This window comes from Pseudorasbora parva, chromosome 17, assembly GCF_024679245.1.
Source record: "Pseudorasbora parva isolate DD20220531a chromosome 17, ASM2467924v1, whole genome shotgun sequence".
Taxonomy (NCBI): Eukaryota; Metazoa; Chordata; class Actinopteri; order Cypriniformes; family Gobionidae; genus Pseudorasbora; species Pseudorasbora parva.
In genome coordinates, this window is record NC_090188.1 from 35,150,053 (window position 1) to 35,175,969 (window position 25,917).

The 25,917-nt window shown below is 38.7% G+C and overlaps 1 protein-coding gene and 1 long non-coding RNA gene across 2 annotated transcripts in view; one reads left to right on the plus strand and one right to left on the minus strand.

Moving 5' to 3' along the window:
• Nucleotides 1-1,200: 1,200 nt before the first annotated feature.
• Nucleotides 1,201-8,577, plus strand: tbxtb (T-box transcription factor Tb). The gene is made up of 8 exons (XM_067421754.1): nucleotides 1,201-1,800; nucleotides 2,128-2,392; nucleotides 2,523-2,657; nucleotides 2,765-2,826; nucleotides 3,907-3,968; nucleotides 4,126-4,302; nucleotides 7,710-7,839; nucleotides 8,094-8,577. Exons 1-8 carry the CDS (start codon nucleotides 1,595-1,597, stop codon nucleotides 8,362-8,364), a joined length of 1,308 nt encoding a protein of 435 aa, XP_067277855.1. The 5' UTR covers nucleotides 1,201-1,594; the 3' UTR covers nucleotides 8,365-8,577.
• Nucleotides 8,178-25,917, minus strand: part of LOC137045208 (uncharacterized) — a 78,353-nt gene continuing 60,613 nt past the window's right edge. The window contains exons 2-3 of the long non-coding RNA XR_010898715.1: nucleotides 24,123-24,209; nucleotides 8,178-8,275 (exon numbers count right to left, since the gene is read on the minus strand). This is a non-coding gene — a long non-coding RNA (uncharacterized lncRNA). The remainder of the gene's footprint in view (nucleotides 8,276-24,122; nucleotides 24,210-25,917) is intronic.

Consider the following 25,917-nt stretch of genomic DNA (forward strand, 5'->3'; position numbering starts at 1 on the left):
AATTACTATAAATGAAGTGTTGAGGAATGTGCCAGTCATTTTCACTTTCAAACTTGATATTTATTTATTCATGCATGTAGTCTCCAGCCAGCTGCAAAAATCACAGAGGGAAGTTCTGCAGGAGATCCCCATTCATCATATACAGATGTGCCTCTATGCATAACTGACGTCTATAGTCATGACGTTGAGGTACTGTTTTAATCATTTAATATAATGCACTTATTGTATACCTGAATATAATTTTTAATTACATTAGGTGTAATTAATTACATCTATAATGACACTGTGGACCCTTACACTTGAACCCACCTTTAAAACGTATACCACCTGGCCTGTCCTTAACCGTATCTCACCTCAGAAAATGGGTTAATGCAGCACTGTACCTAACATTTTCTTAAGTACATTGTAGTTAAAGACATCTAATATAAAGTGTGACAAGTAGGTTTTTTTATCATAAAATACAAACCAGCAAACCAATATAATACAACGACTTCAGTTAGTTTTCAGTTAACTGCAATTTTACTTTGTTTCAGGTGGAAAACTGTGACATGAAAATGTGGACAAATTATGCATAGACCACTGGTGTTAATCTGTCACAAAACAGGTCCAGGACAGGATGCTGTTAAGAAAATGGAGAGGAAAGATAGAGATGCCTGCTTTTGTATTTATTCACAATATACTTAATTTGTTTTTCAATTGTACACATATTTGGATTTATAAATAAAAATTATTTCAGAAAGGGTTTGTTGTTCCTATCAAAAGTCAAACATTTTTTACCGGAAGTCTTGTCGCCTAGATGACGCTTTTCACGCTATTTTATGAACACCCATTGTGGAGTCGGATGGCGTTTCCTCTGCTTTTGACACCTCTGGAGAAAGATTCCCACGGGCTTTAAACTCATAAACATGTACTATAACATTTCATCAGCACTGCCATGAACTTACACAGACCTTGGTGTATAATTATTTTATTAATCTTTCACAATGAACATTTTCTGAACTTCATAAAGTAGCCTATAGCCATAGCTATTCGATTAAATATATATATATATATATATATATATATATATATATATATATATATATATATATATTAGCATCCCCCCCCCCCCCTATTTGCATTCAGCAGAAACATAGCTTAATGCATCTTAAATGCATTTAAAGTTTGAAATAAAAACTTAATTCCCCCACAGTTTTAAGTATGAAGACATTGCCCTAGCTTATATGGCTAAAAAAAAGTAAGTGTATGAATACATTTTCCAACATTGTCCCAACCCTGTAATTTAGCCTGCATTGCGTTTTTGAGAGGAAATCGTCGATATATCCGTCAAGTACAGTTGAGACTGAATATGTGTAAATGTTTAAGCATTTCTTTACACCAAATCTCTGAACCAATCACTGGCCAGAACGCGCACATCAAAGTGGAGAGCAGCCAATCAGAGCTTTCCTGAGCAAAGCACGGAGAGCGTTTTACCTGGGAGTATTTAATTGGATGCATCTCTCCTAGTCCTGGGCGTATTTTAACTGAAGAGCTCGCGGAGTTTGGATTTATTTATTTATTTTTCTTTTCGTGTTGGAGCCGACTGGATCGCAGAATGGCATCTGGAGATAGTGACTGTCCGGAAAAGAGCATCCAGTATCGGGTGGATCATTTATTAAATGCAGTACAAAATGAACTTCAAGCGGGCAGCGAGAAAGGAGATCCAACAGAACGGGACCTTAAAGTCAGTTTGGATGAAAATGAACTTTGGCAGAAGTTCAAGGAACTGACGAATGAAATGATAGTGACCAAGACTGGCAGGTATTTTATTTATTTTTCAGACAGAAGAAATATTATTCATATTATTACTAAAACTATTGCTTATTTAACTATTGATTGGGTGATTTCCATATTAAATAATATTTATAAACTAGCCAAATTGTTTTATTGTGTCAGTGTACAAACTTATTGCTATGTAAAAAAAAAAAAAAAAAAAACACCTTCCAAAATAAGTTTTTCCCTCCCTCTCATTCTTCTTTTACACTATTTTTTTTTTTTTTTAATAAATCCATTATATTCGTTTATTTGAAAGAAATCCCGATGATGCCTCTAAGTCTAAATGTCTCGTTTGATTGTTGTGATCCTCAGGCGCATGTTCCCAGTGCTAAAGGTGAATGTGTCCGGTCTGGATCCAAACGCCATGTACTCCTTCTTACTGGATTTCGTGGCAGCAGACAATCACAGGTGGAAATATGTGAACGGTGAATGGGTGCCGGGTGGGAAACCCGAGCCACATGCTCCGAGCTGCGTCTATATCCACACAGACTCGCCAAACTTCGGTGCGCACTGGATGAAAACCTCAGTCTCCTTCAGTAAAGTCAAACTCACCAACAAACTGAACGGAGGAGGTCAGGTGTGTGGACGTTTTCATGTCAGTAATATGCTGTATAATCCTGATTTATAAGCTGATCTAAAATCGAAAAAATGTAAGGTCCAGTCCAGAGAATGGCTTACTAAAGGAAAATGTCATATTTTCCCCATAGATTATGCTGAACTCGCTACACAAATATGAGCCACGTATCCACATAGTGCGCGTTGGTGGTCCACAAAGAATGATCACCACTCATTCTTTCTCCGAGACGCAATTCATAGCAGTTACTGCCTACCAGAATGAAGAGGTAACGCGCTTTATTTTTCTATGTGGATTTAATAAAGCATGTCAACAAATGAACAATGATAAATTGTGCATAATGAAATTGATGACATCTGTAATTTGCTCTTTTAGATAACTGCTCTCAAAATTAAATACAATCCATTTGCCAAAGCTTTCCTGGATGCCAAGGAAAGGTAGGTTTCAATTAGATTTAATATATTAAATAATAATAATAATAATAATAATAATAATAATAATAATAATAATAATAATAATAATAATAATAATAATAATAATAATACATGGGTATTGTAACTACATGCACTTTTTACTCCATTTATTGAAAGTAATATTTTGTGTACTGTAGACACATGTCTGTTGTGGTAGTGATAAACTGTATACAATAAAAGTATAAAAAAAACACATATTTGCCCTGATATAATTGTAACAAATGCATGGAAATGTTTCTAAATATTATTTTGGAGGATAACATTCAATTAAAAATGACATAATCTTCAAGGGTTTACAACTAGGGTCTGGTTAACTCAGGATTAGGCCTTAGCTAAATTAGGATATTGAATAGCTTTTATAAATATGCTTTAGAAAAAATAAAACATTACTGGTGTGCATTTTGAGACAAAACAATGGCTTTGACTTATTTTAAGACAAGTTGCTTTCAGTTAAAAACAGGTCAAACATGCATTTTAGTCTGGGACTGCTAAAGCCTTGTCTGGCTCCACTTTATATTAGGTGGCCTTCAGTACTATGTACTTACATCAAAAAATAAGCACAATGTACTTATGTGTTCAAATTGTATTGCTAAGCACTTTTGCTGATATTGAGGTGGGATACGGATAGAGATAGGGACAGGTGTGGTGATATGGGTCAGTTTAAGGGTAGAGTTGGGTGTAAGGGAAGTGCTAACTGTGTAATTACAAATGTAGCTACTGAAATGAATTACAGGCGTAATTACATGCAGGTATTTTTAAAATGTAAGTACAATGTAAAAACATGGTTGTACACAATAATTGCATTGTATCAAATGATTAATGTTAAAATGTTAGTACAAAGTAGTTAAGGCCACCGAATATAAAGTGGGTCCCCTTGTCTGTGGAACCAGGGGTATGAGTTTTAAACAAATCCACTGGTTGATTAAACAGGCATCTGTGTAACTGGACTTTAACTTTCACCATGGACATGGTTGAGGTCTTGTATTGTAAACCAAGAGACTAGGTTTTAATAGAACTAAGATGATACACTTTTTTTTCTCCCAGAAGTGATCATAAGGACATAATAGAGGATGTCAGTGGAAGTCAACAGTCTGGTTATTCTCAGTGTAAGAGCAAACATTATTTTATTAATCATCTCAATAATAATAAATGTCATTCATTTGTATTGAAGTTATTCTGATTCTGTCTAGTTTATGTTGTGCAGCAGTTAAGTATTTATTTATAATAGTTTTTCTATTGACTCACATTTTCCTGTTGGTCTAGTAAGTAGCTGGTTTCTGCCAGCCACAGGGTCTCTCTGTCCTTCTGCAAACGCTCACGCACAGTTTGCCAGCCCGCTCTCTCTGTCCTCACCCCACGGCTGTGAACGTTACTCGACTCTGAGAAGTCACCGGTCCACGCCATACCCCAGCCCATATGCCCACCGGACGGCCTCTCCCAGTAAGTTACTCCCTTCCCATATTGTTCTGACAATTCACAGTCACTACTAATCACTAAAACCACACATAAACATACTTTCTATGCAATATGGACTGAATTGTGTCTTCATGCTTCAGCATATTAAAATATACACAATGTCGGGGAAAGTTCAACACTATTAATTCAGCAATAAAAACAAACACAAAAGAAATGTGATGTTAAACTAAAGTAAATTTTGATTATTAGTATGGTTGAATTGGATTAGTAAAGGTCAGCAGCAAAGACATTAGTTCATAAAGTGAGATGAAATGTGTATATTTGTGAAATTTAACATTTAATTGTTGCAGATTTGCATATTCTGAGTTTGCATTTCACTGTTTTTATTCATTTTGAGGAATACTGAATCTGTTTTTGTGCAAATGAGATGAGTACAACCTTGCTTACATTTCTAGAACAGGGTTTTACAAACATTATGATACCAAGGACCCCAAAAATGATGAACCTTTATGAGGGACCCCTTCCTAAAATGTCCCCTTCCTCTATTTTTATGTACGAAAATACATTTGAACTGTTAGATAAATACTAACTGTGACAATATAAATACAACATATCGTTTCCCAACTTAAATTGGCTATGTACACTCACCTAAAGGATTATTAGGAACACCATACTAATACTGTGTTGGACCCCCTTTCGCCTTCAGAACTGCCTTAATTCTACGTGGCATTGATTCAACAAGCTGCTGAAAGCATTCTTTAGAAATGTTGGCCCATATTGATAGGATAGCATCTTGCAGTTGATGGAGATTTGTGGGATGCACATCCAGGGCACGAAGCTCCCGTTCCACCACATCCCAAAGATGCTGTATTGGGTTGAGATCTGGTGACTGTGGGGGCCATTTTAGTACAGTGAACTCATTGTCATGCTCAAGAACCCAATTCGAAATGATTCAAGATTTGTGACATGGTGCATTATCCTGCTGGAAGTAGCCATCAGAGGATGGGTACATGGTGGTCATAAAGGGGTCAAGAAAACATCCCCCACACCATTACACCACCACCAGCCTGCACAGTGGTAACAAGGCATGATGGATCCATGTTCTCATTCTGCTTACGCCAAATTCTGACTCTACCATCTGAATGTCTCAACAGAAATCGAGACTCATCAGGCCAGGCAACATTTTTCTAGTCTTCAACTGTCCAATTTTGGTTTGATTGTGTGTGTTGTGGCTTCACAAATGCTTTGCTGCATACCTCGGTTGTAACAAGTGGTTGTTTCAGTCAAAGTTGCTCTTCTATCAGCTTGAATCAGTCGGCCCATTCTCCTCTGACCTCTAGCATCAACAAGGCATTTTCGCCCACAGGACTGCCGCATACTGGATGTTTTTCCCTTTTCACACCATTCTTTGTAAACCCTAGAAATGGTTGTGCGTGAAAATCCCAGTAACTGAGCAGATATTGAAATAGTCAGACTGGCCTGTCTGGCATCAACAACCATGCCACGCTCAAAATCGCTTAAATCACCTTTCTTTCCCATTCTGACATTCAGTTTGGAGTTCAGGAGATTGTCTTAACCAGGACCACACCCCTAAATGCATTGAAGCAACTGCCATGTGATTTATTGATTAGATCATTGCATTAATGAGAAATTAAACAGGAGTTCCTAATAATCCTTTTGGTGTGTGTATAAACCTGAAGAAGAACATTTAATTACATTTTAATTAAAAATTATGTGTATAAGCAACCTTCACAATAAATGTATGCAAGCAGCAGTGAGCAAGATAAAGGGGACTATAGTGAGGAAACTCACTTCAAAGATATAAAGCAAGCATATACAATTCTGGAATGTTTATGTCAAGAAAGGAGAGAAACGTTTAGAAATGAAATTTATATTCAAACAAATATTTTGCTTTGTCTTTTTAATCTCTAAATAATTCTGGGGACCCTTTAGAACCTTCTGGAGGAATAGAATTACAGAATTACAATAACGATCGTGTTCACACATCAGCACACACAACACCTACTCACGATTTCTTGACTAGTTTAAAAAGTAATCTGATTATGTAACTTGCATTACTTGTAATGTATTAACCCCAGCACTGAATATACGGCATTGCTATCTGTAATGACAGGGGTTCTTATTTAAAATATTTGATCTTATTGAATGGTTGAAAATTATGAGAATGTATATAAAGAATGTATTTAAAGTGAACCTAGCACATTGCATTCCCAAATCGCAAATTAAACTCTCTGCTCACAGAAAAGGAGCAGTGTTGAGTAAGTTACTCTAAAAAAGTTACTAATTACTACTAATTATGTATTCATAGTAGATAACTTAAGAAATTAGTTTCTCCAAAAAAGGTATAAATTACTTATTATTAATTACTTTCTAAATACTATATCAACCTCAAAAAGTTGAAACGGCTCAATATAAAACTACATAATTTATTCTTATTAACTGACCATTACAAATGTGATAAAACATGCATTTCAAAGTTAGACTTTAACTTTTAATGTTAATTCCACTAATATATATATATATATATATATATATATATATAAAATGTTCATAAATTGTTCTACAGTCTATACACAGCACTTCAATAACATCAGAAGTAACTGTAATTCAATTACAGAACAATACGAGTAAAAGTAAAAGATTAAAAAAGAGAGGGAAAATTAATTAAATGACAGTAACTACAGTATTACTTAGTAACTAGTCACACCCAACACTGAAAATGATTTTAATTTGAAAATTGAACCAAATTATATTGCGATTTCACTTTTATTTTGATTACTTGTGAAGCCACATTTATTTATTTAAATTTTACATTTGATTTAATTATTAGCTTTTCATCAACTTCTGCACTTCTGTCATGAAAAGCCCCATCTGAGATGACACACGACAACCAACTGTGAGTCTTCATGCAGCAAACATGAACATGCAGGATATATGAGAACTGTGGTTTTGAAGATTTTCAGGAATTAATGGATATCAGTCAGCACTTAACAGTGGGCTTTATAAACCTTAATACAGCCACATGTAGGATTTTTTTAATTTAAAAAAAGTATAGCTATTATAATATTTATAAAATATTTTTGGACCTTGTTCCTATTACTTGACTGAATGGAACCAAGATGTTGGAGATTCTGCTGAAGGTTTGGCCCCTAAAAGCTCGTTCAATGTTTTCTTCTTTGCCCGACTGTTCCTAAGCCACTCAAACCAGTTCTACTGACCACAAAGTGTCTGACATTCCTGCTTTTTTGTTTTTAAGTTCATGCTCATAAACGGGAACTTTGGAATGCTAACCCATACTGGGTTTTTGAATGCTCAGTCACATCACCTCAAGGTGTAGGGAGAGAATTATAAAGCTATTGGCCGAGCGGGTTTGAAAGCCGACAATGTTCTCTGTGTTGTTTATATTGCAGCTGGTTACTCTGAAAGCTCAACCTGTCTCTCCATGTTGCCGTCTCATGATAACTGGTCCAGTCTGCAGATGTCCACCCACTCCAGTGTTCTCCCAATGGGCCACAGCTCTCCCCCAAACTCAAACTCTAGGTGAGGCTCTTTTACCATAAAACCATATACCAACTTAATTGCAACCAAGTTATTTTTACACATTACATACTTTTCCTTGTTTCTTTCTTGAGCTCTTAAACATTCTCTTAGGAAAAAAAAATCATAAATGCACAACCGTATTACCAGTTTGAAAACTGCTTGACCAAAAATATTTAACTTGTTTTGTTAAATTCATATTGACATGATGTTGTATAGCACTAAAAGCTCATTACTGTTTTATATCCTGTGCACAGTCAGTACACTAGCTTGTGGTCTGTAGGGAACTCACCTTTGACCCCAGGGTCTCAGGCTGGAAGTATGACAAGCAGTCTGGGCTCCCAGTTTCTCCGCGGCTCTGCCAGTCACTACGGCAGCCTGTCTCACCCAGTCACAGCGCCCTCTTCTGGCTCTCCTTCATATGACTCCACGGCTGTGCCTGAAATACATGAGACCTCACAATATGACAGTTCAGCCCATGTACGTCTTCCTACAGCCTGGACCCAAGTCACACCAGCCTCCTTATAGGAAGTTGACCTTATGGACTTTTAAGCAATAGCTTTTGACACAGATATATTAGATAATCTGCATTCTCTGTGTTTGCAGCGGAAGTGACTCAAGTTAACATTATTTGTATGCTTACACTCAAGCCTATTATGATCTAACCAAAATCTATCTTTCTTCAAAACTTAAGTGTCATGTGATTTTGTCAATGAGTACTACTAATTCAGTGGAATTAGTGGAAGCCATATTTTTTTTTTTTTTTTTTAATATGCATGCATTATTTTAAGGCATATTGTACATAAGGCTTATTTATTTTGTCTTATTATGAAGGAATATGTGTACAGTTGTGAAGAAAAGGTTTTGTAAAAAGAATAAATGTCTATATTTTAAATTTGAAATAAGCATAAATAAAAATGTAAATGCTCTTCAAATTGGTTTATTAAACACATTTTTCTACATTTAATTAAGAACTTGATTTTTTTTTTCTTGCTGCATGTTTAGAGAATTAATGGCCAGGTTTTACAGACATGGCTCAGAAAAAGCCAGGAATAGGCCTTAGTTTAATTAGCATGTTTAAATCGCTTGAAAAAAAAAAAAAACGAGAAAAAAAAAAAACATTACAAATGTTCACAATGAAACAAAGTAATGCACTGACATAATTTAATATACACTACTGTATATTGCCAAAACTATTGGGATACGCCTCAAAATCATTGAATTAATGTGTTCCAATCACTTCCATGGCCACAGGTCTATCAAATCAAGCACATAGGCATGCAAATGTGTCTACAAACATTTGTGAAAAAATAATTCGCTCTTAGGAGCTCAGGGAGTTCAAGCGTGGTACCGTGATAGGTTGCCACCTGTGCAATAAGTTCATTCATGAAATTTCCTCAATACAAAATATTCTGCGGTCAACTGTTAGTGGTATTATAACAAAGTGGAACCACTTAGGAACAACAGCAACTCAGCCATGAAGTGGTGGGCCACGTAAAAGCAGGGTCAAGACATGCACACAGTGTGCAGAAGTTGCCAACTTTCTGCAGAGTCAATAGCTACAGACCTCCAAACTTTGTGTGGCCTTCAGATTAGCTCAAGAACAATGCATAGAGAGCTTCATGGAATGGGTTTCCGTTGCAGAGCAGCTGCATCCAAGCCTTTCATAACCAAGTGCAATTCAAAACGTCATATGCAATGGTGTAAAGCATCCTGCCACTAGACTCTAGAGCAGTAGAGATGTGTTCAATGACGAATCACACTTATCTGTTTGGAAATCCGATGGATGAGTCTGGGTTTGGTGGTTGCCAGGAGAACGATACTTGTCTGACTGCATTGTGCCAAGTGTAAAGTTTGGTGGAGGAAGGACTATGGTGTGAGGGTTGTTTTTCAGGGGTTGGGCTTTGCCCCTTAGTTCCAGTGAAAGGAACACATAATGCTTCGGCATACCAAGACATTTTGGACAATTTCATGCTCCCAACTTTGTGGGAACAGTTTGAGGATGGCCCCTTCCTGTTCCAACATGGCTGCGCACCAGTGCACAAAGAAAGGTCCATAAAGATGGGGATGAGCGAGTCTGGTGTGGAGGAACTTGACTGGCCTGCACAGAGTCCTGACCTCAACCTGCCTTTGGGATGAATTAGAGTGGAGACTGCGAGCCAGGCCTTTTCAACCAACATTATTGCCTGACCTCACAAAAAATGGTAAAAAAATTCCCATAAACACACTCCTAAACCTTGTGGAAACCTTTCCCAGAAGAGTTGAAGCTATTATAGCTGCAAACGGTGTGTCAACTTCATATCAAACCCTACGGATTAAGAATGTGATGTCATTAAAGTTCATGTGCATGTAAAGGCAGACGTCCCACAACTTTTGTCAATATAGTGTATGTCAGTGCAAGTTGCTTTCAGTTAAAACAACTCAACCATGCATCTTAGTCTGGTACTAGGCTTAGGTCTGTCTGTGAAAACAAATGTGGTTTAAATATTAACTTAATCTAACAGAGTTACAGAAAGTTGCTACTGGAATTTTTTTTTACACTAAATTACTCTGGTGGCACTTTTGCCTGGATTTGGCCTACCCAAATTGAAAAGCTTCCCATACACACATACAGTGGTCTAAGTTTAAAATGTTGGTGTCATTTTACAGGAAATCCTTTCAAGTTACATAATACACTGCTAAAAGTCATAAACATGTAAGTATATGTTGTGTAATCTGTTATAACCCCCCCCCCCCCCCCCAAAAAAAATAGGTGCTTTTTGATTTTTTTATATAAATTCATTTTTAAAAGTGTGTAACTCAGGCCCTGTGTGCTCTAGGACCCTGCAGACAGTTTGGGCTGCTTCCAGCAACTATCATTAATTTAATGTCACTGGGATATTGCATTTATATCACTGTATATGGTGGTAGAGGGAGTTAGCAGGGTAAGGGGAGGGGGTAAAAAGGGGGATCATCCCTTCAGACCCATTTGAGTAAATCTGGCATACAACATGACACAGACAAACTTCTTTTTTCCACTATTTTCGGGAATTAAGTGGAAATAGCCCAAACTGTCTGCAGGTTCCTAGAGCACACAGGGCCTGAGTTACACACTTTCAAAAAAGAATTTATATACTTACATGTTTATCACTTTTAGCAGTGTTTTATGTAACTTTAAAGGGTTTCCTGTAAAATTACACAAAAATGTTGATCCTGGACCCAAAGCTGGATTAACGCAAAGGCAAACTAGGCACGTGCCTAGGGCCTGATTGGCGGGATGGGGCCCAGACAGAGGGACAAAAATAAATAAATAATAAAAATAAAATAAAATGTACAAATGTCCTATCTACAATTTTTTTCAATATTTATTAACAAACTAAAAATAGTGACGATGTTTATCTTAACCAGTTACATCACATCACATTAACGCCAGCCAGTTAAGTCCGAGGAGACGTCAGCGGCAGAGCGGGACAACAAAGCTAGCAGGCAGGTGTGTTTTGAGTAGGCTAACATTCAAGATGCTTTCGGGTGCGGCAAAACGTATAAAGAAAAAAAAAATGAAGAGGAACAAAAGAAGAGACAGTCGAAGTTTCTGCCGGGCAGCCGTCCGACAGCGGTGAACCTGCTCGGGTCAGCAGAGGCCGAGCCAAGCCCGGAGACACGGCCCGAAGATGCGGCGGGAAATATTCCCAGTACACAAAGTTTGGCACAATGTGATATTTTAAGATTAAACCGTTCAGACAAACAGTTTATGACATCCTTCCAGAACTTCTGTATATCAGAACATTCCCATATACAGTGAATTAGAGTTCCTTTATAATTTTGGCATTTTTTACATATCAGAAATATTGCTAGACATATGATTGAGTTTTTCAGGTGTTATATAAACCCTTGTCAACCATTTATACTGTAATAATTTAACCCGTGTGTTTATGATTTGTTTCCGCGCCTTTAAACATGCTTCAGTCCATTCAAATTCATCTATTTCTTCTTGAATGTCTTTCCTCCATGCGTTTAATTTGTCTCCAGCAGACTCTTTAGAGCTAGATATTATTAAATTATAATATTTTGGCCCTTTTCACCTCTTTTTTCAATTATTTACTCAATTAATGACAGTTTTGGGAATGTACATAATATCTGTAGACCTGAAAGACATAAAACTTTTAAAGCTACACTTTGTGATATTTTCCCCCATCTAGTGGTGAAAAGGTATATGATCATCCAGTGAATAATAGTTTCTGTTCCTCTCAATTTCGATTTCGTTTCAACTCCTACGGTGGCCAATTTAGTCATGGCTTCCAGTTTGACCTCTTCTGTGAGTGTTACTTCAAGTGATGAGGTTACTTTTGAAAACTATTATAATCTGCAGTTATTTAATTTGCCAAATGATCTATGATCAATTTAATCTATGTAAAATGAATAATAGTTTTACGTTTTCGTTATTTTTTACCATTTCATTGCTATCAGGTTCCCAGACGAATGCAAGCTAATCTTAGTAAAGTAACTTTGATCAGTGCTATCGTATATTGTACGACATCACTAGCGTAAGGCAAACAAATTATAATGCTATTAAAATATTAATCTCGTGTTATCCGTCATAGAACACGGATTTATGTTACAAGGTAAACAATACTTTTTCATCATTGATGCGAGGAAAACTATCCTAGACGTCGTTCTAGTGTTATGCACAGCACACCATGATATAATTAGCCAAGCAACAATAAAACTTCCAATATACACAAATAGGCTGAATTAATATTACCTGTCGAGAAGAAAGCAGGCAACGTCGGCGTCCTTTTTAAAATCGTTTCTCCTCATGAGCTCTTTCCATCTTGGAAAGGCCACTCCAATATTTACTTTTGTCTTGTTGATTTGCCCGTTGCGTTGCCGTCTTAATTCTCTTTTCCACTTCCTTGGCGACTCTGATAGATATCCCGCAATATTACTAGGTCCCCGACCCGCGTCGAATTCGGTAATCAATTCCGGGACGTGGTTGCTTTCACACAGAAGGCGACCCGGCAATGTTCCGGGAATATTGCGGGTCCGACGTGCAGTGTGAAAGGGGCTTAAGAGTGATCCTCCATCATCATATAGCAGCCTCAAGCAATCCTCCTCTTCACATTCGACACGGTGCCATCGAGTGTAAAAACGCGAAAAGCGAAGCTTGAATTTATGGTTATGTCCCTCTTTGGCAAATGTACTTTCAAGATGGAGGGGCAACATGGCGACCGCCATCCGAACACTCAACACGTATGTATTTTCAATGGTATATTATAAAATTACGAGAATGCATTATTACTTGAAAGAAGTAAATATACATTACTGAGCACATATATTTTTGAAAGAACTAAGTGATTTTAGCTAAGAATAAACTAAAAAAGTTACACAGTGTAGCTTTAAAAAAAAAGTTTTGAGGGAATCTGGTGTTTATCACACAATTCTTAAAATTTAAGAATCCATCTATATACAAGTCTTTAATAGTCAGAATACCTTTAGTTTTCCATAGTTTAAATCCTCCATCCTTATATTTATTATTATTTAGTGTTAGACAGTTTCTAAATGGTCTTGATGAATGTGAAGGGGTCATGTTTGCCTCCTTTTTCTTAATTACAACATTTATAAATGTTGTAAGCTATTGCATTTTGCAGAAAAAAAAATTATGAAATGTTTTGATTAAATGTAAACAGAGCAAATAAGATAAACTTATTTGTTTACATAGTTTACTGACACCTATTGGTTTTTTACTGGTACTACTGCCTAAACAATGACACTCCCAATGGATGAGGAAGCATTTAATAGAGCCGCGTAATGACGTATAAATAATGAATATCAAAAAATAGACTGTTTAATATACAACATAACCAATTTGTAACCAAAGACTAGGCTATGTAAAATGTGATTTTACTTTTATTTGTAACATTAAGTTTCAGATTTCAATTAATACATAACATCGATGGAGGGGGGCCCAAAAAATGCAGCCTGTAGTCTATTTATTTAATCCGGCTCTGCCTGGACCACTGTATGTGTGTATGGGAAGCTTTTCAATTTGGGTAGACCAAATCCATGCGGAGTGTAAGAGGTTAATAATTCCATTTAAAACATACAGACATATTGTCCCTAGTCATTTAAGTGTATTTTCTTTCCGCGTTAAACAAAGTGTTGAACTTTTGAATGGGTCTATGTCCTTTTTCTGAGATTGCTTGCACCTCATGGATATTCAGACGTCATTGCACCTTTTTTCAGGACTTTTATATGTGATTCTGCACCCAGTAGGTTAAAGGTGTGTTGTCTTCCCTCATATGAAAATTCCACTCACTTAGGTGAGGAATTGCATCCATCTTCAGACACTTTAACAGTGGGGCCAGAGGAAAGCATGAGTGATTGCCAAACATTTCCAGTGTCAACACAGGACAGATTCTGAGGTATCTAAGAAATATATAATCCATGTAATTCACACATCAGTGAGAACTGTATAATTAAACCCTGTTGATTGCTTCTTTTTTCTCATTACTGTTTTTTTGTTGTTGTTCTTATTCAAATTTGAATGCTCATCATATATCCCTAACTGTCTTTCTGACAAAACTGTCTTAATACCAGAATTGTATTAAGACAAAGAAAGTAACTTTTTTTTAATGGAACATAATAAAAATGTAATTTATTTGTAAATTGGTTAGCACATATCTAAACTAAATACCATAAATGTATACACTTATGGAGCATTGCATCAATTTTAATAATTACCGATGTGTTTTTCTGTTAATTAAAATTATTGTAATGACTTCTAAATCAATGCAATATAAATAATACAATGTAAGTTCTATGTTACTGTTAATGATGAACCGTTGTGCTTCTAATCCTATTTATCCACATTGACCACAAGATGGCAGGAGAGCAAATATAATTAAAAAGCACAAAACTGGATTAAAATGTAACATTAAAAGACCAAAATGTTCCACAGAATGTAAATAGAAAAATAGTAAATAGAAGAGAATAAGACTATTAACAGTTCAATCATATATTGAGTTGAGTAAAGATCACAGCTATATAACTGGCATATTTTTTCTCTAGTTAATGAGGTTAGATTTATTTTAAAAGTCATGGTCAAGATTTCAACATGCAGTAAATTGAATAGGTTGAGCTTTACCATGCAGTTGTTCACCAATACAACTACTGAAGCTTTCATGGTCTTTTGGTGAAGCTGATCTAATGTCCATTATAATACCAACACATTGCAAACCCTCCAAAAGAGAGATTAAAAAAGATAAAGAGTGACCCCTGGAGCTTGAGTTAATCGACACGAACACTTTCAATTTTGTATTAATAGATGAAAGTAAAGTAAAAGCATTTCTGCATGTTGAGTAATCATGTACAGTGCCTTGCGAAAATATCCGGCTCCCTTGAACTTTGCAACCTTTTGACACATTTCAGGCTTCAAACATAATGATATGAAACTGTAATTTTTCGCCCAATTTTTCAGTTTTTGATTTGTTAAAAAAAGTTTGAAATATCCAATACATTTCGTTCCACTTCATGATTGTGTCCCACTTGTTGTTGATTCTTCACAAAAAATTAGTTTCATACCATTATGTTTGAAGCCTGAAATGGGGCAAAAGGTTGCAAAGTTCAAGGGGGCCGAATACAAGGCACTGTATACGTGATATGTTTGTGAAGTGAAATTCACCTACTTTTTGATTATTTACAGACTGCAGATTAAATTTGTAGATCGGTATCCTCCCCACCCCTGACTAGGTGTACTCCATGCCATCTCAACTCCCTCTCAAACTCAACTGATACTGTCCAGAAAATCTCCCATCACTGAAATAGAAAAGTCGAGAGTCAACAGATTGCAGCACATTCTCGCCTCCATGAACATCCATTTCTCATGAAGACAAACAAAAAATCTCGCTCTTAACTCTTAACCCTTAATTCACAAACCAGCCATAATCCATCTGTCGCCTCTCCTTATCCCTACAAAGAGGCTCCCAGTCATCCTTCCAAGCAATTAAGATGCTCCTCTTTTAGCCAGGGACCACATCAGCCTCACAGACCACCAATTTCTCCACCCTGGCAACAGCACCAGGGTCGTGCTCCACTATGACGTCTAACCCCACCCTTCTTCCATCAGAACAGGTTCTGCTGACTGGACTCTAAGCCCAATACCACAGCCAATCAAGGAGTTGCCAAGAGAACTGTACTTGCCTGACTGCATTGTGCCAAGTGTAAAGTTTGTTGGAGGGGGTTGTTTTTCAGGTGTTTGCCTTGACCCCTTAGTTCCAGTGAAAGGAACTATTAATGCTTTAGCATACCAAGACATTTTGGACAATTCATGCTCCCAACTTTGTGGAAATAATTTCAGGATGGCCCCTTCTTGTTCCAAGATGACTGTGCACCAGTGCACAAAGCAAGGTCCATAAAGACATGGATGAGTGAGTTTGGTGTGGAGGAACTTGACTGGCCTGCACAGAGTCCTGACCTCAACCAGATAGAACACCTTTAGGATGAATTATAGCGGAGAATATGAGCCAGGCCTTCTCGTCCAACAACAGTGCCTGACCTCAAAAATCCGCTTTTAGAAGAATTGTCAAAAATTATCATAAACACTCCAAAACCTTGTGGAAAGCCTTCCTAGAAGAGTTGAATCTGTTATAGCTGCAAAGGGTGGGTCAAATTCCCATCAAACGCTACAAATCAAGAATGGGATGTCATTAAAGTTTGTGTGCATGTAAAGGCAGGTGTCCCAAAACTTTTGTTAATATAGTGAAATTCTTCCTTCTCTCCTTACATCAGTACCAATGAATCCCATCCATTCAAATTAGGGCTGTGTATTGCCAAGACTCTGGCGATACAATACGTATCACGATACAGGGGGTTACAATACGATATATTGCAATATATTGCGATATTGTAAGAGAGGCAATATATTGCGATATTTCTTTTTTGTGTGTTTTTGTTTTTTATAATTTAAAAGAATAAAGAACACAACCATAAGCCTAAAACACGAGACAAAGTATTTTATTTAATTAATACAGTATAATTTATATCACTAATCATATGCAATGTGCAATCTAAGTTGAGGGAAATGTAAAGTGACTGCAGGATTCTTTGTGTAAATGTTTTAAAGGTTCACAGTATAGCAGTGGCTATTTAACAACAGAAAGTGCAGTCCATTTCATGACTGAATGACTGTTTGTTTTATATTTAACACAGTAGCCCCGATCACACAGAACGCGTTTTTTGCAGCGAGAGGCGCCTTTTTTGAATGCATTTCGTTTGGCAGAGAGCGTTATGTGCGCTGCTTATGCGCCCTGGGCGACTCGCGTTTAAACCGCTTGCTGCGCCTGGCGTTTTTGAAGGAGCGCTCCGAGCGCATGAAGTTGAAAAAAAGTCAACTCTGAGCGGAAAAGCGCGCAACATCATCGCGCTTATGTTCTGTTGTCCAATCGAATGAATGAAGCGGCGGGCCTTCCGTTTTGTTGACCGTTACATTGATTTGACTGACAGTACAGGTGATTCGGGGGTTGCCTAGAAACATTAAAGCGCACTGCTCATTTTTAAATAAGAAAACGCCGACCAAAAAAGGGAGTGCAGTGCACCTCGCGTTTTCGAACCTGAAAAACGCGTTCTGTGTGATCGTTTTTTTTGGCCACCCCAATCAGTGGGGTGTCACCAGTCAGTGAATCACCAGAGTTCTATTAGATAGGCAGCAGATAGTGAGACTGGGGAAACTCACATCCAGGACTCAGTACTGGTGCTTCTCAAGGTTGTATCCTCTCCACGGTTCTTCTCACTGTACACAAATAACTGCACCTCTAAAGCTTCTGAAGTTTGCAGTCACTACCGCAGTCATTGGCATCATCAAGGATGGTGACATTCTGCATACAGACAAGAGGTCGAACAACTGGCTGTCTGGTGCAGTCATAACAGCCTGGAGCTTAACATGCTCAAACAGTGGAGGTGATAGTGATAGACTTCAGAAGGAAAACCCCAGCACTTCCCCCACTCACCATCATGAACAGCAATGTGGAAGCAGTGGGATTCATTCAGGTTCCTCAGTCTCTCAGGATTTGAAGTGGGACAATCACATTTGAAGGCTGATTGCGTCACCACTGCACGACAAAGGCTGTCCCAGTTCGAAGGCTCCTTTAAATGTGGCCTCCAAATGCAATCTTTGTTTCCCGTGAAATAAATGATACAACCGATGGATCCGTCATGGCCTTGCCTATCCCAGAATTCATTGTGCGAACTTGATACAAATGTTAAAAATAAATTAAAACCTTTAAAGCGGTTCAAATGTTTAATTATATCTTACTAAGATGCAATTATATATAGTTTCACGAGTTCACACTTAAATATAATTATATAGAGTAATATAAATGCGTATATATACAGTGCCTCGGGGGAGGGATTCGAGCTCGAACTTGGCCCGAACCCATAGTACCCCCCCTTTGTGTAAGTGGTTAGAACTAAAAGAGCAAAATGTGGAGAAGGGGTGGAGGAGGGATGCTGATAAACTGTCAACAGAACAGAGGTAAGACTGCTGCGTGTATATATACACCTCTTGTTGATTAGCTGAGTGCTCTCCACCTGTGTCAATTATCTGAAAGCCCTCCTCCCGAATCTTTGTTAATAAACATCGTTTATACAATTTATTTTATACAAAAATGGACCATGGTAAACATATTTAGACAGCTTGCAAAACCTATTTTGTTTTCAGACAGTTTAATATTTAAAAAAAAACCTCAAGTACAAATGTTACAGTCTCTCATCAATGGCAGCTGTCACAGTTGCTAGGCAACAAGATCAATCCTCAATAGGCTAGACCATCCCCATTTAACATCGCTCAAGCCAAACTTCATGACCTTCAAAGGGTGTGGCCTTTAAAGTCTGTGACTTTCGAAGGATGTTGTCTTTAAATTGGCAATAGCACTTGAGTCCATTGAAAAAGTGCCCAGAAAAGGTTGTACTTCCTTCGCCAGCTAAGAAAGCTCAACCTGCCACAGGGGCTATTGACCCAATTCTACCCAGCCATCATTGGCTGTAGTTGTTGTAAACTAGATGGGCCCTCAAAGTTTACTAGTGTTACACTTAAAGTATACTTTTATACACTAAAAATTGGGCAAATGCAGTCACAAGTAGTATTACAAGTATATTAGTTTACTTACTACTGTACATAAAGTATACCTAAAAATATATTTTATAAAATGTATACTTAAAATGAACTTGAAGTATACTTGCTTTTGTAAGAGCTGACATGCTGGCATGTTTAAATTTTTATTTTGGTATTGTAACCCTAAATTCATTTTTTTATTTGTTTAAGTCATTATTTATGTTTTGTTAATTCATGGTTTTATTTTAAAAAAGGAAAAGAAAAAGACTTTTGATGTGGATGTTGTTAAGACACTAATCATCTATTTAGAAATGTTTTCATGCATTTGCATGTATATATATACAGCTCTGGAAAAAATTAAGAGACCACTTAACCTTGAGAAAACAATGTTTTGTCTCTTAATTAAGAGACCAAAGTGGTCTCTTAATTTTTTTCAGAGCTGTATGTTAGAAAGTTATTTTGTGCCTCTGGCCCTTTAAGGGGGCGTGCTTGGGAAGAGAAAAGAGGAAGCGAGTTGTACAGGAGTGAGTTAAGCCTAGTTCACACTGCCCGATTTTTGCCCCGATTTTAAGTCGCCGACAGGTTTTGTGAAATCGCCGACAAATGCCCGAGATCACAGGCAAATCGGTGCTCGTGCACGCGAGTGACAATCACGCAGTATGAATGATCAAAGACGCGATCAGAGAGAATTGCCGACGAGTTGCCGACGCCGGTGAGATATTTGGCATGCTAAATATCTGGACCTGTCGGCGATTCAAACTCCTGCTGTGTGAACAGCGTTCTGACTAAAAATTACACCGACAGCCAATGAGAGAGTGAGATACAGGGCAGCAGGAGGTTCAGGGAGGAGTTATAAAGCAGAATTTCAGTATTTTAATAGATATATTTACAATTCTATCAAACAGAAACAAAGGCCAAACATTTGCACATCCAGCCACAGCAGCAGCACATTAAATAATTATTTATTTACCTCAAACTGTCTTTGCAGAACAAAATCCTGGCTCCCTCTCTCTCCAACAATTTCTTCCGCCATAATCTTTTTTCTTTTTCTCCACAAATCAGCGCACATACAATTTGAAGCAAACTTTGTGCAGTTTATCATTTTTAATAACAATTCCAAGTCTCGCGCGAGAACTCCGGTCTGACGCACGTGTGATCTCGCGTTGTTTACTTGTCACATCGCACGTGTGTTTGGGAAACGTAGTTTGCACACCGAAGAGCGAGAGAGTTGTCGGCGATTCTTCCTCTTGTTCAGTCATGCAGTGTGAACTCCTCTGTCGTCAAACCATCGTGCAGTGTGAACACAGCAGTGACTGAATGATACCCCAGATAGTCATGCAGTGTGAATAGAGCAGTGACCCGATGAGTTTGAAAATCGTGCAGTCTGAACTAGGCTTTAGGCCCTGTCCCGAATGGCACCCTAAACCCTCACGGTCTTCTGCAATTTCACGACGTAATGCCGCTTTGACTGCCGGGTAGAAGTCCTCTGCGTAGATCGCAAACTTGCGGGCTCAGCTGAAGTGCGCATCGAGGGCGCATAGCAGCCGCAGAGGGGGTGCTCACGAGCTGCCCAAATTTTCACACTGCCCAAGTTCACACTGCCCAATTTTTGCCCCGATTTTGAGTCGCCGACAGGTTTTGTGAAATCGCCGACAAATGCCCGAGATCCTAGGCAAATCGGTGCTCGTGCACGCGAGTGACAATCACGCAGTGTGAATAATCAAAGACGAGATCAGAAAGAGTCGCCGACACCCGTGAGATATTTGGCATGCTAAATATCTGGAGCTGTCGGCGATTGAAACTCCTGCTGTATGAACTGCATTCTGACTGAAAATTACATCCTGATGACCGACAGCCAATGAAAGAGTGAGATACAGGGCAGCAGGAGGTTCAGGGAGGAGTTATAGAGCAGAATATCAGTATTTTAATAGATATATTTAAAATTCTATCAAACAGAAACAAAGCCCAAACATTTGCACATCCAGCCACAGCAGCAGCACTACAAAAATATTTATTTACTTCAAACTGTCTTTGCAGAACACAATCATGGCTCCCTCTATCTCTCCAACAATTTCTTCTGCCATAATCTTTTTTCTTTTTATCCACAAATCAGTGCACATACAATTTGAAGCAGACTTTGTGCAGTTTATTATTTTTAATAACAATTCCTAGTCTTGCGTGAGAACTCCAGTCTGACGCATGTGTGATCTCGCGTTGTTTACTTGTCACATTGCACGTGTAGTTGGGAAACGTAGTTTGCGCAGCGGAGAGAAAGAGAGAGAGTTGTCGGCGATTCTTCCTCTTGTTCAGTCATGCAGTGTGAACTCCTCTGTCGTCAAACCATCGTGCAGTGTGAACACAGCAGTGACTGAATGATACCCCAGATAGTCATGCAGTGTGAAAAGAGCAGTGACCCAACGAGTTTGAAAATCGTGCAGTCTGAACTAGGCTTAAGCTTAAATGACGAATGGGACACTGTACGGTCTCGAGGACTTAACGGACACGCGCCCGCTATGGTTATTGTAAGTCCACAAGACCGAAAGGGAACATGAAGTGTGCCATTTGGGACAGGGCCTTAGGCGTCAGTTCATGCTGTTACTTCTAATTAAAGAAACGTGAATTATCACCATTGAAACCGTGTTTTATTGATGCTATCTATGGCAAAGAGACCGGAGTGTTCACAGCAGAAAATAAGGGTTACAAGACTGGTGACTATATTGATAGTCTTGGTATGTTACTATTAGGCTTGGTGAGGAAGTGTTCTCACATGATGTTCAGGTGATTAGGAATGCAACACAGCCTGAGTGGGATTTTCTTAGCAAACATCAAGTTGCAATTACCCTCAGAGAGAATCATTTAAAATTGTGGAACTGGACTGTCCCTCTCTTGTGTTAGCTAGACATATTCTCTATTAGGAGCAGTGCTGTGACTTTGGAGCATGTCCATATCCCTGCCAATTCACAGATTAATGTTTTGGCAAAAATTCAGCCCAAGTTTGGGGCAAAGGAGTTCACATGCAATTATGTTGAACTTTTAGACCTGCAGACAGTACCAGGTCTTTTTGTGGCACGTACAGTAACCTCTGTAAAGGCAGGAGTAACTTGTATTCGAGCTATGAATCTGACAAGTGAGGATTGTCATGTTCCCTGTGGCACAAGGCTAGGTGAGTTCCAATCTTTAGTCTCTCAACTAGTGATGCACCGAATCCAGATTTTTGAGGTTTGGCCGAATACCGAATCCACTGGTTAAGATTCTGCCGAATCCGAAACCGAATACCGAATCCAACTCCCATCCTCAGTCCATTATCAAAGTAAACACATTAATGACATAAACAACGTCCACAGCAGTGTATTTTTAATTGAATTTTAATTTAAAAAAGGGCAACATTATGCCAGGATGACTGTGCCGTATTGCTGTCAGTAGATTCCTTCATGCACAACTCTTATTCTCTCGGATGGGAAGTTCGGTCCTTTTCCGCGAAACGGTTCTTTCGGACAGTTCGTTTCAATGAACCGGTTAAAAAAACGGATCACCGCTTCTTTTACGTCCTTACGTAATGACGTCATTTCTATCATCCCGGCGGATGAAAATACATTCAAACACATTCATATAAAGTATTTGTAATCAAAACTTAGTATAGTAATAATTATTATTGTCATCATCATCATCTTGGATACATTTTTTTAATTCATGTTTTGCAAAAGCACTCAATACAGCCACTGTCGTGCAAACACTGATGTTTTACACAGATTAAATAAATGTACATAACATAAACTTACACAAATCCTTGGTTCACCCGTGCTCATATATTATCAGCATCAGTTTTCCGAGAGAAACAGCAGTGGTTTCTTCCACTCCGAGAGAAACAGTTCGGTACAAGACAACGCTATCATGCAGTATCTCAGCTCATCGGTTCTCACAGCAAAACATATCTCAGTTCAGTGAACTGTTGGAGTTACAACATATACTTCAAGGTATTAGTTTATTTCTAGTCTGAGGGACTGACACTCATGTCAGAAAGTGAGTAACTATAGTAATTTGTGGGATCAGCGCTGATTTGAGACGCGAACCGTTTAGAACGATTCAGTCCGATTTGGTGAACTGGTTCGACCGGATCACTAAAAAGATCCGGTTAAAAAGAACGATTCGTTCACGAACCGGAAATCCAGCGGCTATTGTTTAGGGTTCTTGCCACCACGAGACAAATCGGCATTGCAAATTGAACATATAGCTCGACTTGAATTACCTTCTTGTGACTGAAAGTACTGCCAAACAACACATTTTCTGATCAAAGTTCCATTTTCACTTTCTCTCAGCCTACTGCATTCGAACGGTCCACCTAGTAAACACGTTGCCATAATCAACCGTGGCATCATCGACCAGTATCGCGTTGTGTAAGCGGGTTCAGTTTGGCGGAAAAAAATTCTAAGGTTCGGCAGAAACCGAACCCAGTCAAAAAGCCCAATATTTGGCAGAATCCGAACCCGAATCCTGGATTCGGTCCATCCCTACTCTCAACCATGTGAAAAAATACACGATGTTGGAACCCACATTAGCTCAGATAAAGACACAAGTTGAGCCCAGCCCAAAACCCAAAGGAAGAAGTCAGTCTCAGTCAGTCTGCATTAGATCGAGAACAGCAGACTCAGCTAGACTCTGATTTTCAAATATTCAGATGTTTTCAGTGTAAATGATTATGTTTATGGTTGTACAGATTTGGTTAAGCATACCATCCATACTGGGGATGTACAGCCAATCAAACAGAGGGCTTACAGAACATCTCCACACATTCGAGCTGAGAGCTGAGGACAGGCAAGTTCAGCAACTCCTTTCTCATGATGTCATTAAGTAAAGTTGCAGCCCCTGGGCTTCCCCTTTCATCGTAGTGAAAAGGAGAGATGGTAGTTACAGATTTGCAATGATTTTAGAAAGCTTAATGCAGTCATACCCCTTACCCTGACCATCAGACACTTTAGACATCTTGGCAGCTGCATGCTGCATTAGCACAACGGATTTGTCCACTGAATACTGGCAAGTTGAGCTAGACTCTAATGATAGTGAGAAAACTGCATTCAAAACAAGCAGTGTATTATACAATTTCAAGGTTATGCCGATGGGTCTTATGTATGTTCCTTCAACTTTCCAATTACTAATGGAGCTGGTGCTTCCTGGACTTAGTTGGAAGGTTTGTCTTGTTTACCTTGATGATGTGCTGGTGTTCAGTCAGACTTTCAGGGAACATCTTGACAGTCTTAAAAAGGTTTTCTGTCAAATCCATTCAGCAGGTCTAAAAAAATAAAAGGTAGTAAGTGTCATTTTTCTTGCAGTGTTACTTGGGTCATGTTGTATCCAGTCAGGGGTCTCCAGCCTGATAAAAAGAATCTGGACATTGTCTGGTCATGGCCTAACCCCAGGACTGTCACAGAGGTGAGAACATTTGTCAGTTTGTGCCACTATTATAGGAGGTTTGTCAGAAATTTTACTATAATTGCTACACCCCTATATATGCTCTGACTCAAAAAGGTGCTGTCTTCAAATGGTCGAGTGAATGCAAGGAGGCTTTAAGATCACTGAAGCATCCCCTCACTAGCCCTCCCATTGTCACTCACACTATATTCACACAGCCTTTTCTATACACTGATGCTTAATGAAATGAAATTACGCATTCCTTCCCATCCTGCATCTGCGCAAGGACTGACCCTACACAGTCTAAGAGGTTATATTGTGTCGCAGCGTAAAGTCAACTCCTCATAGCCCCCCTGTTTACCAAGAAGTCTTGCTTGAGGTACTCATTCTAACCGCTCTTAAGTGCACTTCCGGTTATGGCGCGCAACTGGTAGGTCACGTCGATTTAAGCTGATGCTAATTTTCCTGAAATAACTCTATAAAACCGACCAAGGCTTACCCACAAACGATAAAAACTAAAAGCAAAAGGTCTTCGCAAGTGACCATGCCACCAAAAAATATAAAACCGGGACAGCAACCGAAATCTCAGCCTCAAACTAGCTCTGACAACATGGATCAAGCTAACAAACTAGCGGTTAACGAGCAGAGCGATGCTGATGGAAACGAGGCTACAAACTCTATTCTCTCGGCCATCCAGTCATTGAGAAACGACATGACCAAGCAATCATCCGATATCTAGAAGCCATAAACGGGTTTAAAACAGAACTGCTGTCACATTCCAAGAGAATCGGAGAAGCAGAAGAAAGGATCTCGCAAACAGAGGAGGATGTTAATACACTCCGACAGAAAACTAAAAAACTAGAACAAACGGTCGAGACGCTATCCAACAAGATCCAGGATCTGGAAGATCGGGGACGCCGCTCAAACTTTAGATTGGTGGGCCTACCTGAAAAAACTGAGGGATCGGATGTGTGTACTTTCCTGGAGGAATGGCTTCACAAAGTTTTGACTGACTGTTTTACCGCGGCTCCAATCATTGAACGGGCACATCGGGTTGGCCAGATCAACCCAAATCGTCCTTCTGTTCCCAGAACAATAGTAATGAAATTCCTTAACTACAAAGACCGTGAAAATGCACTGAGGGCAGCTAGGAAATTAAAGGAGTTACATTACAGAGACCATCGGATCAGCCTGTTTCCAGATTTGTCAGCAGAAACCCGCCAGCGATGCTTCGATGGCGTAAAATCCCAGCTGCGATCTAGAGACATTCGCAGAGCCGAACAGCCCTAACGCTCACTACGCAAGCTGCGTAGGGCCCCGCAATTTACTCAAGGCCCGCCTCCCCCTCGTGTCAAAACACGTCAATCAATGTTGTAAACACTGATGATAAAATTAAGCGGAATTAGCCTTCTGGTCATGAAAAGAGGGAAAAAACACCATGAGAGTGAATTGCAGGAACAGCAATCAGGTAAACTTGTGTTCACTCCTCTCCAAGTTTGATGTCAGCAAATAACAGTACCTACCCAAAAGTTAAGTTGATGTGCATCTCTTCTGTTGTCTTGCTAAGCTGGACAGGCAGGCTTTCCATC

Bases quoted from the DNA above. Each gene is read 5' to 3' on its own strand.
- tbxtb (XM_067421754.1), top strand. From the start codon at position 1,595: ATGGCATCTGGAGATAGTGACTGTCCGGAAAAGAGCATCCAGTATCGG. The intron at 2,658-2,764 runs GTAACGCGCTTT...TTGCTCTTTTAG, and splicing joins CTGCCTACCAGAATGAAGAG to ATAACTGCTCTCAAAATTAA. The intron at 3,969-4,125 runs GTAAGAGCAAAC...CTGTTGGTCTAG, and splicing joins ACAGTCTGGTTATTCTCAGT to TAAGTAGCTGGTTTCTGCCA.